This window comes from Aethalodelphis obliquidens, unplaced genomic scaffold (genome assembly GCF_003676395.1).
Source record: "Aethalodelphis obliquidens isolate GAN/ISIS:26980383/991018 unplaced genomic scaffold, ASM367639v1 scaffold105, whole genome shotgun sequence".
NCBI lineage: Eukaryota > Metazoa > Chordata > Mammalia > Artiodactyla > Delphinidae > Aethalodelphis > Aethalodelphis obliquidens.
In genome coordinates this window covers 1,586,544-1,605,271 of record NW_020838049.1, presented here as the reverse complement: position 1 = coordinate 1,605,271, position 18,728 = coordinate 1,586,544, and the positions used below count along the sequence as shown (strand labels likewise).

Below are 18,728 nucleotides of genomic sequence, written 5' to 3'. Positions count from 1 at the left end.
AGGGAGGCAGAGGCACAGGGGGAGAAGGGGAGAGAGGAAGAGGGAGGGGGAAGAGTAAAGAGGGAGAGGGAGAGAGAGAATGAGAATGAATCACTTTTTCTGTTGCTCCAGCAAGTCTTGGGATTAGTTGTAATTGGACCATGCTGTTACCTTCCTATCCTAAATCAATCACTGTGGCTCAGGAATTGCCTTGACCTAGATCACATGCCAAAGCCTAGGAGCCAGCTGGATGGAATCAGTCCACCAAAATTACATGTACAAAATTACAAGTAGAGGGGTGGGGTAGTTCTTTAAGAATTAAGGGTAGAGTTGAGAAGAACTGGATGCTGAACAAGAAAAAAAAAAGCAGTGAAAATATACCTTACAATTTTTGAGGAGACTTTCTTTTTCCCCCATGAATTTTGGTTTCCTCATAGAACCCTTTACACTGTTCTAGAATTTTGAGCTCATTTCTCTAATGGGTTTCTTATTTATGGCCAAAGGCTCTTGTTCAGATAGTTTTATATCTGGAAGGGATCTTGGGGATGGTTCAGTACAACCTCCTTTCTTTTATTGGTGAATAAATGAGACTTGGAGAAGTTAAGTGAGGTATAAGGGTTTTACCATGAGCTAATGATAGAACTCAGACTCGAATCCAGCTTTTCTGCCACCCAGCCTAATATTTTTTTGGTACTTCAGAGGCTTTTGAAGTTTGTTTTTTTTTAAATTTTATTTGGAAGTTATTACATAAAATTACATAAAACAGCACTACAATAAATTTATTGTAGTGCTGTTTCGACGGGGCCTGATTGCCACACACTGACCATCTCCACCCATCCTTCCCCGCCTGATGGCCCCGACGTAGCTCCAAAATGAGCCCCACTTGAAAACTACCTTTGTAAGGGAGTCATGTCAACTGTCACTGTGTCTCTCTCAGATGGGTGGCTTTACAGGTACAGGTCCAAGCTTTGGAGTTACATAGACCTAGGTTCAAGTTTTAGCAGTGTATGTTCTTGGCTTAGTTGTTTGACTTCTCAGATACTTTTTTTTAATAAAATGGGAATATGATACCCAGGGCCGTGGCATTTCCTGACTCCAGGCTGCCATTCACAGTGTATTCTATGCTGTGCACTCAGGGTGCTATTTACATGGAATGTTAGCACTCTGGGTTTGTGCAAAACACCTTTGGTACAGAATCTAACTCAAAAAACTTCTCTGAGGATCGAATGACATAATATCTAAAAGTACTTGGCACAGTGTCTGGTGCAAGGTAGGTGCTCAAAGATTCTCTCTTGGGCTTCCCTGGTGGCGCAGTGGTTGAGAGTCCGCCTGCCGATGCAGGGGACACGGCTTCGTGCCCGGGTCCGGGAAGATCCCACATGCCGCGGAGCGGCTGGGCCCGTGAGCCATGGCCGCTGGGCCTGCGCGTCCGGAGCCTGTGCTCCGCAACGGGAGAGGCCACAACAGTGAGAGGAAAAAGATTCTCTCTTTGGGAATTGGTAAAACTGTGAAAAGTTGAAATGAGAAACTGAGAAAAGATAGGTGACATTTATCATCCTAGAGAAAGATCATCATTTGTGAAAGATTTCAAGAAGCTTCTCAACTTGCTGTAAAAATTTAATTTTTGTCAGGCATTCTGAAAATTGTTTCAATGATACGTCTATTCTATGTGTCTTATACCTGAGTGCAAACACTTAAATTATTGAAAAGCTGTTCCATATTTGTACAAATATCTGAATATCATTTCATTAATTTCTGTCAAGTCATAAAATTGACAAAAATTGAAAGCTATCTTTATGAAATTTAAAAGCCCTAAACTACTTGAAATATTTGTTTCAGCTGATTCCAGAAATTTCCTCCTTGACCTGGTTTACCACCATTGTACCTTTGGTCCTGGTGGTAACTATGACAGCTGTCAAAGATGCCACAGATGATTATGTAAGTATTTGCTTTTGAGCATTCCTAAGGTCTCAGTTTCAATTGTGACCTCCCAGAAGTAGAAAACAGAGATCCATTTGAAATTTTTGAATGAAGCTCTTTTGGTAAATACCATAAGAAACTCTATGGTTACTTGTTTGATGATTAAAATAGATGTCATAGAGCCAGAGCCTGTTTATGATAATAGCAAGGGGACTTCAATAACTAGACTCACACCCTCATTTTATACTTGAGGAAACTAAAGCCTGTAAGGAACTAAAGATTTTCTGATGAACATACAACCAATTAGTGGTAAGACCAGAATTGGATCACAAACCTGCTTCCACCTAGTGAAGTATTATTTATCCTATATCTCTAGTCTTTGTCTAAGTTTTTGGAGTTGGTAGATATTAGGCATTCTCACATCCTCTGCTCATTATACCAGAAATTACAATATGAAATAACTTCAAAAGTCGGGCAACTAATGTAAATAATTAAGGTATAAGACAGCAGAGAGTTTTGAAGTCTCCATAATCCAAAGGTCATTCAAAGATTTAAAACAAAGCCTTGGGCAAACCAAACATTCTAAATCCAGACAAGCTCTATTCTCTCCTAGGTGATTGCGTGTACCCTAGCCTCAATAGCTCTCTATTTGCCAGTGACTGACAGATTTATATCTCCTCTGAACTCATACGTGGGATTACTGTTTCTAGTCCTTCCAGACTCCATCTGTGCCAATCCCAAGACCCCTTGGCAAAGCCTGAGCATCCTGAGGCCCAGAGAGTAGGCCCCTCAGCTTTTAGGTGGTAAACTGCTTGGTCCTTTTCTGTGATGCCAGCTAGTCAATTTAGGGGACTATTTTCAGGTTAGATACAGACGTGACTAAATACTAAGTCTCTTTTTGTGTCTTCTGCAGTTAATGCTTGAATATGCTTTTACTTTCGTGATAGTATGGGCCGGTTAGTCAGGGTCTTGGCAGGAAAGACATGTCACCTTGGAAGGGGGGTAGATTGGAGAAAGATTAATAATGAAGGGACTACTTAAAGGGTTGTGAGAAAAAGCACATAGGGTAGCGACAACATAGGTGGCAATACTACTTCTAGACCTGAAGGAGCAAAAGGAAGAAACAATTGCTGGACCTGGAGCTGTAGCTGAGGGCTACCTGTAGAGGAAGTGGCCACTGCTGACTCAGCTCAAAAGAAGCCAGGAATACATACCCCATTTTCCTCTCCTCTGGCCCCATGAGTTTCTGTCAGTACCACCTATTGGCCACGCCCGATCAATAGCCAAAGGGCAGGGATTAAATAGGTCAGCTTCCCCTGGCACAGGGCAGAGTGTAGGAGGACAGGGTGTAGGTATGGAGGAGCAGAGACTATCCACCCCTGTCAAATTATATATTCTGTCAAAATGATGTTCCCGTCTATGGCAGTGTTGGTGGAAAGAAGTTTGCATGCCAATGATGGGCTAGCTTAACTTACTCCTCTACCAGTACTATAAACTCTTTTCATGTTAACCAATGCTAAGTATCTTTATTTCCCTAGTGATATTCATTGACTTATACCTGGCAATCAGTGTAATTGTAGGCACTGAGCACAGTCTAATAGAAAGATTGGGATGAATTTGGGAGGGACGTTGAAAAAGGGAAGGGCTAATGAAAGCAATCCATATATTGTGATATTGATACAATATTATGAGTTTTTTTTAAAGGAAAAAGTCATAATCCTGATGATTATAATACATAAAATCAAAATTTCTTATCTCCTGTTCATCTGTGCATTTAGCTAATTGATTGAAATAACATCTTATCTCTACTTTAGCCTATTACTATCTGGTCTTGACAGCTCACGTAGAAAGCCTTATCTGAATGGCTGCTAATTTGTGAGTTTAGTAGAAGGCTCATAATATGTGGATTCTTCTAAGCAATATAAGATATTTTCATTACTGGAATACAAAATAAGAAATAGGATCACTTGGGCATAAAAACATAAATCCACACCAAATGTGGTTCAGTATTGTATTCTGATTTTTGTTTTAAATGCTCAGTATTTCATAAGATCACTGTTAACAATTAGAATTTCTGGAGAACAAGAATACATGTTGTTACAAGTAATTGCTTGACTTCAAAGAAATCCATAAAATAGAATGAATGATGTTCCAGTAAAGTATTGAGCACATATGTGAGAGAAATGGAAGCCCCATTCCTTGTTAAAGACATCAAAATTAATGTATGGTTTTCTCTGGAACTGTGTGGCAGAGTAAAGGGCACATTGTCTTCTTCAAAGCAACTATAAATGTGTGGGAATTGGAAGAGCATGTGGCTAGACTTGTTGCATTGGTGACACCTAGAATGAAGTTTAGTGGGAAGGGTCTTGATTCAGATTTAGAGCATGTGGAGCTGGGTCCAAGGTAAGCATAAGTCATGCTCATTTTAGACTGATGGTGATATTGTCCAAGCAGATGAACTCAAAGTATTTTCAGTGTCACTATTTGTGCTGAAAAAGTATGATTTAATGTGTTTTTTCACAAACACTTTGATTTTCAGTTTCGCCACAAGAGTGATAATCAAGTGAATAATCGGCAATCTGAAGTGCTCATTGACAGCAAGTAAGAAATATATTCTTTATGCTATTTTTAAGATGTCTGGTCACAAAACAGGTCTTGACAATTGGTGGCTTTCTCATTTAATTGAATATATGTTTCTTTCCCCCTTTAACTTTTTTTTTAAATTTATTTATTTGCTTTTATTTTTGGCTGTGTTGGGTCTTTGTTGCTGTGTGCGGGCTTTCTCTAGTTGCAGCGAGCAGGGGCTACTCTTAGTTACCGTGCACAGGCTTCTCATTGTCATGACTTCTCTTGTTGCGGAACAGGGGCTCTAGGCGTGTGGGCTTCAGTAGTTGTGGCTCACAGGCTGTAGAGCGCAGGCTTAGTAGTTGTGGCGCATGGCTTAGTTGCGCTGCGGCATGTGGGATCTTCCCGGGCCAGGGATCAAACCTGTGTCCCCTGCATTGTCAGGCAGATTCTTAACCACTGCACCTCTGGGGAAGCCCCTCCCCCTTTAACTTATTACAAATTACAGTGTAAGTCCTTTGTATCTTCATGGCTCTTTTTTAAGTTCAGCAAATGTTTGTGCTACCCACTCAACTTTTACTTCAAATTCCTTTGGCGTTTCCTTTGTGGAACACAGACATATTATTGTTACTTTTCATTTCTAGATCTAATACTATTTAGAACTGGCACACATGTGATGTTTGTAGCAGATGTTTAATGTATTTGAATTCTTTGCTTTGGTAATTTCTGGGAATATTGCTAGAGAGACTTCAACACATATCAAGTGATAGTGATAAGCATTTTTTATTAACTTGATAGTTGAGTTTAGAATGAATTATCCACCATAACACAGATCTTGAATTGCTGTTAAATTCATCCATCTATAAAGAAATGTACACAGGAATGGTTCTTGAATCTGAAATGGTTTAAAATGTGTATTTATACACAAACAACAGCAAAAACACCTCCAGAAAACTTAACAAAAAGGGAAATTTCAAACCTTCATTCCATGTTTCTTAGTCTCTTTCTTTGTCCCTTTTTTTTAACATGTGACAAAGTAAATTTGTAACATTGTACTTTAATCTGGCAGTCAATCACATCTGCTGGTGATTTTGAAGCATTTGGATACTGTGAAGAATGTAATTTTTAAAGGGAATATCATAAAACATGTTAGTCACATGAGATGGAAAATTCCAAGAAATGGATATCAAGAGGGGCTAGGTAGTCTAGACAATAACTGGTAGGATTAAAGTAATTAATCTTCTGCAACTAAAACATTGACTGATTATTAATAATGTAATGAATACTTGTAGTTTTCCTTTATTGGATTATTTTAGAAAATGGCATTAAATGCACAGTGAAAAAAAATGATCTCAATCTAAAACCACAGTTGTAGAAACACAGCCTCTGAAAGTGTGATCTTGACGTGACATGGATAAGCCATAAAGATGCCTGGAACCATGTGGTTCATTTCCAATGTCAGCAGGTTTTGAATTGTTGCCACTATAGCATGGTGTTTAAAAGTATGGGTTTTGCGCTCAGGGAGACTTGAGTTTAGTCCTGACCCTGAATAATTCTATGGTCTTGAGCAAGTTCTTGAGAAGTGGTGACTCTTTGTAAGCTAACGTAGTGTGTGACTTTGAGAAGAACTGTTGCCTATCCTGATTTTCTCAAGCTTTGCAGTTCTGACTGGGAATTACATCTGACAATATGATCTGACTAATTCCCCAAGGAACATTTGATAATCAGTCTCATTACTTTGAAGTACCATCTCTCATGAAGTATGTTAAAAATATGTACAATTACATAATGAATTTGAACTAATAGCCTGAACATATCTTTTAATGCCTCTCAAATTACCAGTTAAATTTTGTGACAATATTTGGACAGTGATAGATATTGACACCTCTACCTGGAGGCCATGGGAGTATCCAGTAACTTAGATATTCAGAAACTTGACGATTGTATGTGTCCCACACATGCTAGCTATCATTGTCATTATAATTAGAAGTAGCATTGGTCTTACTTTCTTGTGGCTTCATTTAGCTTCTTGTCTATTCCTTATGAGGTAACATCTCTTTGTAATTTGATATCGGGTGATGTTTTGAAAAGTATTGTTGCTGATCCTGTGATGTTGAAGGTAGAAGCACATCATTGAGAATGGAGTGTTCTCCATTCGGTTAAAAATGGGATTTGGTTAAAAATCACACAAGATTTTCCATTTGTAAGATTACCTTCTACTGTGAGCTCCTTTAGGGCATCTCTCTTGATCATGTCTGTGTCCCTTGAGCCTAGCACAGTGTCTATGGGATTTTCAAACTGAGCAGTAACAAGTATTCTTGCTGAGAGGGCAATCTACCAGAGGAGCTTGGTCTGTAAAATTTTGCTGAGTCCCATTATTAGCCAATTCCAGTGGCTGGTGTTGTGGTCTTTGCAGAATGTTCTCAGGCTATGGAGACTGGCTTTTCACTTCTTGGAATTTGAGAAGTTGGAGAAATCAAATGGGCTTAGATTTGAGATAGCCCAGGGAGCTCTGAGTCCTCTTTTGGAGCTGGTGGTCATAGAGGATGCTCTCAGCGCTCTGCACAGACCACTACTGTCTTCCTGTGCTCGCCCTCAGCTCCTGTCTGCATTATTTGCTACTTTCTTCAGAGCACTGTCCTTGGGCTATTGGAGCCAATGACCGATTGGTGCAGGAGTAAGAAAGAGCAGCACCCCTGCCTCAAATTGGACAAGCTCTGAGGTGCAGTTAGCACCCCAAGTGCCTGTTGAGATCAGGCTGAGGATGGGACTTTGCCTGCAGTCATACCCTCGCGTGGCTTCTTCCCCTTCCATGTGTTGCTTCTCATCTTCCTTACCAGTTTCTCCCAGAAGTGATTTCCTAAAGAACCCTTTACATATGAATCCTCATCTCAGGATCTGCTTTTAGGGAAGTTGATCTAAGACAGTAGTTAATGCATACTTAATCCCATGGCAATGTTAATGGAAAATGTTAGGAAAGTGCTTTTGGGTCTATGCTAGACACCAATGGGTCATGATGCACAGATAAAGTAAAAAGCCTGGAGGGGATCAGAGGCATCCAGATGTTGCTGGATGTGGGTATCACACTGGGGTGGGCACTGCTAAGTACTGTGGCTTCCCTGTGTTCTCTGGAAGAGGGCTTCTGGACTTAAGGTTCATGCTAGGGCGGGAGCCTTCACTGGCTTGTCCTGGAGGGAGGGGAGGCATGGTCAGCTTCGGGGAGGAGATTCCTGAGGGAAAGGGGGTACGATGAAAGCACCAGTCAGGAAACCTGGTCTGTGTAAGTGATCGATGTGCTACTCTGGGCAATTAGTTGTCATTCTGGCCTTCAGGTCTCCCTTCTCCTGCGCTCAGAAGCAAGGAGCATGGCATTTACATTCAGATTCAACACATGTTTATTCAGCAACTACCATGCATGGGCTCCAGTGCTTCCACATTTAACTCTCATAAAACCCCAGGGGGTAGGTGATAGTGCCTCTTTTTAGAGATGGAGAGATTAAGGCCTAGAAAAGGAATGACTTGTCCAGAGTTCCATGGCAAGTAAGAACCTAAATTAGCCTTTTACCTACTCGTGTTGTGATGTGTAAATGTAGACTTTGTGGTCTGACCACTTCTTCTCTATTTATTTTGCATTTGAAGGGCTTTGTACACAATTATAGAAATAGAAACATAATATATATATATATTTTTATCTAAATGTAATATATATGTGAATAAATATATATATCCTCACTTTTAGTGCCTGGAGCATTATTCATCTATGTTCTTAGCATTGTGCAAGCGAATGAACAATGTAAACTTAAGCCACACCATAAGTAGAGAGACAAAACTCTCCCTTTATAGCCTTCCTTTTCAAGGTTTTGTTACTTATATTCCTTTCCAGTCAGGACCAATCTTCTGTATCTACAATCTGTTAAATATGCGAAAGTGCTTAAGAAATAGGTGTTGAATTAGCCTTTGATAAAATCTTTTGGTGACTTAAGTTTTAAAACTAAGTAGAAGCGAACAATTCCAATTTCTAGAAATTACTGTGCCTGCTGTATAGGAAGTGCACACTCTCCCCCAGGCTACGAGTGCCGTCTGCTGACTGAACCTGTGGAAAATGTACCAGGAGATACTTAGTGTTTCTCTTGAGGGTTTCTCAGGTTATGCTAACATCCTGGGCCACTGGCCACCATGAGAGCACCTGGGCAGGTGAGGGGCAGTGAGAGGGAGTCTGAAAGTTCCTGCAGAGGTCATCCCATACAACACTCCTCAACGTGGGCTGCCCATTGTATCTGTGCCCCAGCCATGCCCAGAGCAAGTAAGTGAGGGGAGGGCTCTGGTGTTTTATAAAGTTTCCAAGATGATTCTACTATGCAGACACAATCGAGAACCTCTAGTCAAGGCCATCTCTTTACCTACACTTGTATCTCTATGCATGTATCTCTCAAATTTTAAAAGACATCCAAGGGAAGGAATTCCATTAATTTTTTAAAATGATAAGCATAGTTTTTCACATAAATCCTCACAAAGGAATAATTCTGTAATGCCGATTTACATTTTTTTTGTAGTAAGGCTCACATTTTTAGTCAAACACATGGCCAATCAGTAATTATTTTGCCATATTTTTCTTTCCTTCAGAAATTCAGATTTTAATTTTTCTCATTTTCATCTTTTATTTCTTTCCCCATTACATGTGTTGTCCTCAACTCTGAATCATTTTCTGACTTTCATGTATTTGTGTAACTTCCAATTTTTGTTCTGTCCCATCGCATTTCTAGTCGTATGGATTTGGGACAAGGGAAGGAGTGTGGAGGTCTTCTGCTACCCAGCTAGGTAGCCGTTAGTCTCATGAGGCTCTTGAGTACTTGAAATGAGGCTGGTCCAAGTTCAGATGTGTTATTAAGTATATAGTATATACCAGATTTTGATGGCATAGTACCAAAAAGAGTATGTAAGGTATGTCATTAATAATTTGTTTTATGTTGATTCCATTTTGAAATTATAGTATTTTGTATACATTGGGTTAAGTCAAACATATTATTAAATTTACCTTTTGAAAAACTTGTTTAAATGTGGCTACCAGAAAATTTATTTATTTTTTAACATCTTTATTGGAGTATAATTGCTTTACAGTGGTGTGTTAGTTTCTACTGTATAACAAAGTGAATCAGCTATACATATACATACATCCCTATATATCCTCCCACTTGTGTCTCCCTCCCACCTTCCCTATCCCACCCCTCTAGGTGGTCACAAAGCACTGAGCTGATCTCCCTGTGCTATGCAGCTGCTTCCCACTAGCTACCCATTTTACATTTAAGATTACCGTTGTGGTCGACATTTGTGGCTGACCTTCTATTTCTATTGGATGGCACTACTTTTAGTTACAGGTGAGAGAATTGAGCCGAGAAGAAAATGAGCTCTATGCTATAAGCCTGGCCTCTGGATTCTCAGTTCAGGATTCTCTGTTTGATCTTGCTGGCTGTTGGCATAGTGGTTTTTGTCACTATGAACAAATAAAGTCAGTGTTACTTTTTCTTAGTAGTTTTTACTTCCCTAACATCTTCTGAACTTACACTTGTGCATTAGAACAATCTGAGCTCAGATGCTCTGGTGCAGTCGTCCCTCTTTCAGGCGGGATGTTTTCCCGCCTTCTCTGGATTTCAAACTGCTCTTGCCCATCAGCTTTTTGTGTAACAAATTCCACTTTATACTTTCCTGAGCTTTGGTACACTTGGCTTAAATCTCCCAGGCCCTTTCACAGAACTCTTCCCATCAATCTTCTTCAATCATTTCTCATTTGGAAACTGTGAGTATTTATAGGGAGAGACAAGGGCTTTCTTTCCTGCAGAATATTGTCTGTACTCTTCAAGTCTGGTATTCCTAGATGCTGCATAATTATGCAAACAAATATATTATTTCAGTAGATGCAAATTTTCTCTTTGTTTAATCAACTTTTCTGGTTTAAGTGGTAACTCCCACTGGATATTAGTATAGAAAATTTCGTTTCATTTTTTTCTTTAGTATGTAGGGTTTTTTTCCATTATAAAAGTAGCATATGTTCATTAAGAGAAATTTGGAAAATAGGAAAAAGTAGAAGGAAGAAAATAACATTCATGCTTCCATTATCCAAAAATAATTATTACTGTTTTCTTACATTTCCTTTCTGTCTTTTTTTTCTATGCCAAGGTTTCTAATAATTGTGTGTATATGTTTTTATCCTTCTCTTTTTACTTTTTGTTTTTTGGCTGCACGACACGGCTCGTGGGATCTTAGTTCCCTGACTAGGGGTCAAACCCCAGGCCGTCAGCAGTGAAAGCACGAGGTCTTAACCACTGGACCGCCAGGGAATTCCCGCCTTCCATTTTTACTTCACATCATATCATTACCGTTTTACAAATCTTTTTCTATTGTCTTTATATACCTAATTTTTAAGGGCTGCATTTTTAAGGGCTGCATTCCTTTGAGTTCATGTCTTATAATTCACATAACCATTTCCCTATTGCTTAATATTTAGTCTGTTTTTAATTTTAAAGTATAGTTTCTTCATCTTTCTAAATTGATAGTTACCCTTTTCCATAAGACTGGGTTTTTGTGATATATTTACAAAATCCACTGAGAATGATTACATTGAACCTGTTATTTCCTATATTAAGTAATTGGAACTTGAAGCATTATTACTCAGTCTACTGATAGCAATTTTTATTGTAAGGTTTAAGAGTGAGCAGCAACAGGTTGGGCATATTGACTAAAGCATGGAAGGTTTCACTTCCGTCACACGTGGGAGTTTCCAGAGACAAGGGTTTCATGTCAGACCACCAACCAGCAAGTTTCAAGTTTATCTTTTCTTAATCATAGCACAATATGAAAAAAAACCCCAAAATGTTCTGCTTTTAAAAATGTATTAGTGACACATGTAAATCCCCAAACATCAATAATTTGAAACAGTTTGACTATAAGTTTTATACTGCAATTACTAGCTGTATTGCACTCATCTGTAAAGTATCTGCCTCAGTTTTGGTTTGCAGAATTCCCTGAGTAAATTTGGGCAGAGATTCAGAAGTGTGGCTAGCAGATCCTTTCAGGCAGCTCGGAAGGAACTCTTCCCATCTTCTTTGTCCTCCCAGATTAGAGGTATGTAGACCTGTGCTCAAAAGCTCTATCATTTGCTGTTGAATTCTTGGCAATAACTCACTCAGGAGAGGAGTAATTCATGGATGTTAGCCCCCTGTATTGGATTTGATCCCAAATGTTGGTCTTGGGTAACAGTGGCTTATTATTCTTATTAAAGATGCTCTTTTTGTCCTTGAGCTCCCTCAACAAAAAAATGCCCAAGGTCATTGAACTTAATGAATCTGCAGCTGACACGTATTTAGTGTGTCTGTGTGCTTCTTGTAAGTGAGGGAGTGGGAACATGCAAGGTTCTGGAATTCTATTGATTACATGGGAGAACAGATGAACCCTACTTCGAGTTATTTCATCTTCATCAGGGCCTGTGGACTTGCAGGGGGAGTGGAGACTTCTGTGGTTAAACACAAGGCAGAGCACCAACTCAATTTTCTTTTTTTACCTCCAGCCCATGTAAATAATTTATGTTATGATGGTACCATTGGGTCTAGGGGACAGCTATTCAGGGTCTATATGAAGAAATCTGCATATTTGAAAGGAAAATTTGAGGTGAAAAATATTGATTCTTCTTTTTTTAAACAGTGTTAATAAAACACACTATTATGGGCTTAAATGACAATGAATTCAAAAGTAAACTAATGGGAGTAGCCTCAGTACTTTTTGGACTCAGTGCAAATGGTTTAAAATTGATTTAATTTTTAGCTCACAGTGTTAGCTCAGAGTAAAAGTGTTTCAAAAATAGTTTCACCCCCGATAAATTAATTTCAGTTTCTTAAGTCTTGGACTGATCATTTCTTGGGCGATTCTGCATGTCAGCTTTGCAAATGGAAGCGTCCATTTGCCAATGCGCTGGTTTCTGTATGTGAGCCGTGACATTGCTGTAGTTCTTATAAGTGATTTTCCATTGTAATCAATTATTACATTGCATGAATACAATTTTTTGTGTTGAATTTCTAAATGGTGACTATTTCCCCAAATGAGGTGCATCTTGAAATAACAGGAAATTATAGTACTTTCAAAACTCTGCACATGGGTTTTTTTTTCCAGTGGCATCTCCTAATTTCTTTTTAAAGTTTATATAACCCAGATGTTAGTGGCTCTCTTTTTCTCCTCTTAAAGCTCCCTTGAAGAACCCCCCAGGTGAAAGCATTAGGGAGCAAGGTAGAGTTGAATGAAGACTTTGTGGGGGATATAAATGAGGAAGTTTATTTCACAAACTCCATAGCAAACAATATGAAATCCCATTTTGACATTTTTCTTCCCCAAAGTTCTCTTTCTCTGCTGCTGGCCTTTATCATCTCTCCTTTCCCCATTCAGTGCTCAGTACAGCTGTCTCCAGTCTCCTTTCAGTATCTGGGGCCCCTCATATTTGTCTCCTTTTTATTAATCAGAGTAGTTTGGTTCTGCCTTGGCTGTGAACTCAAACCCATGCAGCTGCTCACCAAAATAGCAGGCTTTTCTGGAGCTAGGACCCACTTATCTGAGATGACAATGGAAGTTAAAAATACACCACATTCTATGTAACATTTAAAACTTGATTCTCTTTTTCAAAAATAGGTTTATGTATCTCTTCTCTGTTGTCATAGGGAGAGGTCTAGAATTTCTTTTGAAAAAACAAACCTAAACCTAAACCACAGAGGCCTTGAAGATTTTAGAACATTAACTTTAATAATGTAAAACCTTCTTAAGATCTTAAAATCTGAAAGCTGGAAGAGATCATAATATTATACTGAGTAAATTTGGTTTCAGTCAGAGCCCAGTGGTTGTCTATACCAAACCAAACAAATGTTTTGACAGCATTTGTCAATTAACTACTTACGGCTGATGAATTGGATACACATTTCTACTGCAAGGGCATTTTGCTTCAGATCTCCTGAGATAATCTCAATGGCTTCATTTCTCCCATGCATCTAATTAATTAATTAATTTATTTTTAACATCTTTATTGGAGTATAATTGCTTTACAAAGGTGTGTTAGTTTCTGCTGTATAACAAAGTGAATCAGCTATACATATACATATATCCCCATATCTCCTCCCTCTTGTGTCTCCCTCCCACCCTCCCTATCCCACCCCTCTTAGGTGGTCACAAAGCACTGAGCTGATCTCCCTGTGATATGCAGCTGCTTCCCACTAGCCATCTGTTTTACATTTGGTAGTGTATATGTGTCCATGCCACTCTCTCACTTCTTCCCAGCTTACCCTTCCCACTCCCAGTCTCCTCAATTCCATAGTCCATTCTCTACGTCTGCATCTTTATTCCTGTCCTGCCCCTAGGTTCTTCAGAACCATTTTTTTTTTTTTAGATTCCATATATATGTGTTAGCATACGGTATTTGTTTTTCTCTTTCTGACTTACCTCACTCTGTATGACAGATTCTAGGTCCATCCACCTCACTACAGATAAGTCAATTTTTTTTCTTTTTATGGCTGAGTAATATTCCATTGTATATATGTGCCACATCTTCTTTATCCATTCATTTGTTGATGGACACTTAGGTTGCTCCCATGTCCTAGCTATTGTAAATTGATGTGCAATGAACATTGTGGTACATGACTCTTTTTGAATTTTGGTTTTCTCAGGGTATATGCCCAGTAGTGGGATTGTTGGGTCATATGGTAGTTCTATTTGTAGTTTTTTAAGGACACTCCATACTGTTCTCCATAGTGGCTGTATCAATTTACATTCCCACCAACAGTGCAAGAGGGTTCCCTTTTCTCCACACCCTCTGCAGCATTTATTGTTTCTAGATTTTTTGATGATGGCCATTCTGACTGGTATGACGTGATAACTCATTGTAGTTTTGATTTGCATTTCTCTAGTGATTAGTGATGTTGAGCATCCTTTCATGTGTTTGTTGACAATCTGTATTATCTTCTTTGGAGAAATGCCTATTTAGGTCTTCTGCCCATTTTTGGATTGGATTTTTTTTTGATATTGAGCTGCATGAGCTGCTTGTATATTTTTGAGATTGATCATTTGTCAGTTGCTTCATTTGCAAATATTTTCTCCCATTCTGAGGGTTGTCTTTTGGTCTTGTTTATGATTTCCTTTGCTGTGCAAAAGCTTTTAAGTTTCATTAGGTCCCATTTGTTTATTTTTGTTTTTATTTCCCTTTCTCTAGGAGGTGGGTCAAAAAGGATCTTGCTGTGATTTATGTCATAGAGTTTCTGCCTATGTTTTCCTCTAATAGTTTTATAGTGTCTGGCCTTACATTTAGGTCTTTAATCCACTTTGAGTTATTTTTGTGTATGGTGTTAGGGAGTGATCTAATTTCATTCTTTTACATGAAGCTGTCCAGTTTTCCCAGCACCACTTATTGAAGAGGGTGTCTTTTCTCCATTGTATATTCTTGCTTCCTTTATCAAAGATAAGGTGACCATATGTGTGTGGGTTTATCTCTGGGCTTTCTATCCTATTCCCTTGATCTATATTTCTGTTTGTGCCAGTACCATACTGTCTTGATTACTGTAGCTTTGTACTATAGTCTGAAATCCGGGAGCATGGTTCCTCCAGCTCCATTTTTCTTTCTCAAGATTGCTTTGGCTATTCGGGGTCTTTTTTGTTTCCATACAAGTTGTGAAATTTTTGGTTCTAGTTCTGTGAAAAATGCCATTGGTAGTTTGATAGGGATTGCATTGAATCTGTAGATTGCTTTGGGTAGTAGAGTCATTTTCACAATGTTAGTTCTTCCAATCCAAGACCAACCCATGCATTTTAGATTGGTATATTATCTGTCTTTTGTGGGTAGAAAATTAAGAGAATTTAAGAGTATAAAGAAAATACTGAAATTTCTCTTGATTCCATTATACAGATCAGAATGAACTACAGTGAACTTGTGAAGGCATTTTATTACTCCCTTTTCTCTCCCATCTTTGTATCTTTGTTTTCTCCTCTTCTTATTACTCTCTACTCCTCCACACAGTATTTATTTAAAAAATAATTGATATTATACTATACCCTATTGTCGTGGCTTGAATGGTGCCCCCAGCCCCCTAAAAGATAGGTCCACTGGAGCCTGTGTATGTGATCTTATCTGGAAAAAGGGTCTTTGCCTATATCATTAAGTTAAGGATCTTGAGATGAGATCATCCTGGTAATCCAATCACAAGTGTATAAGAGAAGAGCAGGGAAGAAGCTACATAGACAAAAAGATAATGTGAATGCAGAGGTTGGAGCTATAGAGCCCCAGGTCAAGATGCCTGAGGTTACCAGGAGCTGGGGGAGGGGTGTGGAACAGTTCCTTCTCTAGAGCCTCTAGGGAGAACACCACTCAGCACACAACTTGATTTTGGACTTCCAGCCTGTAGAACTGTAAGAGAATAAAGATTTACTGTTTTAAAACCTAGTTTGTGGTAATCTGTTATAGTGGACCTAGGAAACTAATGCTCACTGGTTTTTAGCTTTTAATCAGAGGTTCTATGTTTGTTCATTTTTTCACTCAGTAGACATTTATTAAGTGCCTACCATGTGTTAGGAAGAATGCCATGTGCTGGGGGTGCAGAGTTAAATAAAAGGTAATTTCTGCCCCCAATAGAATGCAATCATACCTATATTGTATATAATAGGTTTATCTCTAGAATTGCAGGATACTCTCACATTTCATTGTTTTTACTCACAGGTAAGATGAGTGAGCAAAATGACTCATCTCATTAGGAATGTGCAGCTTTCAAAAATTCTTGTCGGTATGCAGGCTCTGTTGATAAACCAAAGCCAGGTGGTAGAAAACCTTAGTAGGATTTTGGAGCCTGGGTGGAAATGGTGCCTTGAAGCTGTGATTCAGGGGAATATTAAACCACCTTTAAACTTGAGCAGTATTATCAAAAACTAAGATCTAGTTCCTTATTCCATGTCAGGAACTTAAAAAATTCTCTCTTGAATTTTGACAAGGAATAGAGGTGTAATAATGGAAGAAAAAAGAAAGAGTGCAGTGTGAATAGAAAGTAAGAATAATGATCTCTAAATTAGATCTAAAGACTCAGAAGCATCTGGGAAACTTGGAGGCTGTAAGAGTGATATTGTCAGCAACACATGGGAAGAACACTCTGGCAGTGCCATTGTGGACTAGTTACTAGAGGTAACTTCCACAAGGAAGAAAGGGAGAGTGTAACTGGGATTGTGATGCTGAACATTGCAGAAGGAATGGACTCTAATGATGGAGAAAGAATAGATTTTGAAGATGTGAAGAAAGTTGATACTATTTTTTAATGGAGAATATATGTGCAATAAAGTATACTTTCTCTAAGCTTCAGAAAAATGAGCATTAATTCAAAATAAGCATCTATTGGTTTTAAATTTGACTAATATCCAGTGTTAAGCCTAGTATGGGGGAGTTCCAGGGGTAAAGCAGAAAAATGAAGCATTGAGAAATGAAATTGAGATTAAAAGGGCTTCATGGAGGATAACCCACGAACATCAGCAAAATCGAACGGGCTGTGTTGGCAATAGGAGATGTATTTCATTCAGATAATCTAATTTGCTCTGTGTGTCAGTCTACACATGCCAGGGCTTCATCAGAGACATGAAGTAGGCATTTTACAGGGGACTTGAGAGTGGTGGCAGGGACTCATATTTACTACTCACCCATCTATCATTAGACCTACATTTATGTAACTCTTCTCCGTACCAGCCACTATGCTAGGTACTATGGATACAGGGATTATTAAGACCCATGTTCCTTCCCTAAAGGAGCCTGGAGTCCAGGGGAAGAGGTGGACCAATAAACAGACGATTATTTTACAGCAGTAGGTGCCATGATAAAGTGCAGCATGAGGTACTCTGGGAGAACACACATGGGAGGACACTAACACAAGTTTTGGGAGGCTAGTAGCAGAGATATCATTATGTCAGAATAACTCATGGAAGAATTGGCTCCCAGCAAAGATCATCCATTGAAGAGCTAATTGAATGGAGGGATGAGAGCATAGGGAGAGCAGAAGAGAATTAGGGAAGGGTACTGGTCGTAAAGGAGGACTACCTAGGTTTATTGCACATAGGTTTATTGCACATGGAGGCTAAGAACATGCTGGATGAAAAATACAAATAGATGAGCTAGCATAAATCCATTGTCTCCCTCATCTCTTTCCCATATTTCCAACTAGGTACTTTGGTAAAATGTGGTCCCGCTACGACTGCCATTGTCATATATATGCTGCTCATTATAGGACTGCCGGATGGCACAGCAGTGAGGGTATTGGGGAAAGCCCACCAGTCTAGTGTCAGGAAGCTGATGTCTGGTCCCTGCTTTGTCACTAAATTGGCTGTGTGACTAAGGACCAAGGACCTCAATTTTCTCATCTGTAAAACAAGGGAGTTGGATACCGTAATCTAAAAGCTTTTTCCAATCAGCAGATTACTTTTAAAAGAAATCTTTATAGAAGTCCAATATATAGAACATATACAAGTATACCAGTATACACAAGTACATATACATATACAAGAGGCCCCAGAGCAGGTGTCCTCAGCTGCCCTCTTACTCGGTGGTGGCCCCTGAGGGGCCAGCATGAGCATTACTGGACCATTTAGTGCTTCTAAAAGTGAGGTCTGAGGACTGCCTTTACTAGACCTCCTGAATCAAAATCTCTGAGTCTGGGATAGGACTCTATTAGCACCTTATGGGATTCTTATGCACATTGAAGTTTGAGTACCATTGGGCCAGATATTTCAAGGTCCCTTCCAGCCCTTAGGTACTGTGACTGTGATCCTGTTCACCTTTGTAGTGATGGTGAGGAAGGAGCCTAAGAAGGGAAGTCAGAGGCTCTATAGGATAAAAAGAATTAACACAGAATGGGAGGTTGGAAATGTAAGGATAGATACAATGGTAATAAAAATAATAGTAATAAAAAATGATAGTGGAAGAGGAGAGTTAGATACAAGAAAGTTACAGAATGATTTAGGGAAAGAAGAGAGGGACTTAAAAAAGTAGGCTCTTCCAACGAGGATATTGTATTCCAAATGGGAGAAATTGTAACAGAAAGTGTCAGGAGACAATTCAGAGCACAAGGTTGCTGGAGTTAATGCCCTGACCAGACACTCCCACAAATTCTGCTTGTCTCCATCATAGCACATAATGTCATAAAGGTCTTCTTACCTTTCATTTATTTGTCTATATTATTATATGCCAGGTACTGTGTTAGGTACTAGAAATGCAG

General features: G+C 39.0%; 1 protein-coding gene across 8 annotated transcripts in view; it reads left to right on the top strand.

Annotated features, from left to right (window-relative positions):
• ATP8B4 (ATPase phospholipid transporting 8B4 (putative)) overlaps window positions 1–18,728 on the top strand; it is a 258,876-nt gene that overhangs the window by 81,638 nt on the left and 158,510 nt on the right. For 7 of the 8 annotated variants that reach the window (XM_027096598.1, XM_027096596.1, XM_027096604.1 and 4 more), the window contains 2 exons: window positions 1,819–1,917; window positions 4,439–4,500. The exons of the other annotated variant lie outside the window; for it this stretch is intronic. In XM_027096598.1, coding sequence (XP_026952399.1) covers window positions 1,819–1,917; window positions 4,439–4,500 — 161 coding nt within the window. The remainder of the gene's footprint in view (window positions 1–1,818; window positions 1,918–4,438; window positions 4,501–18,728) is intronic. 8 annotated transcript variants of the gene reach the window in all.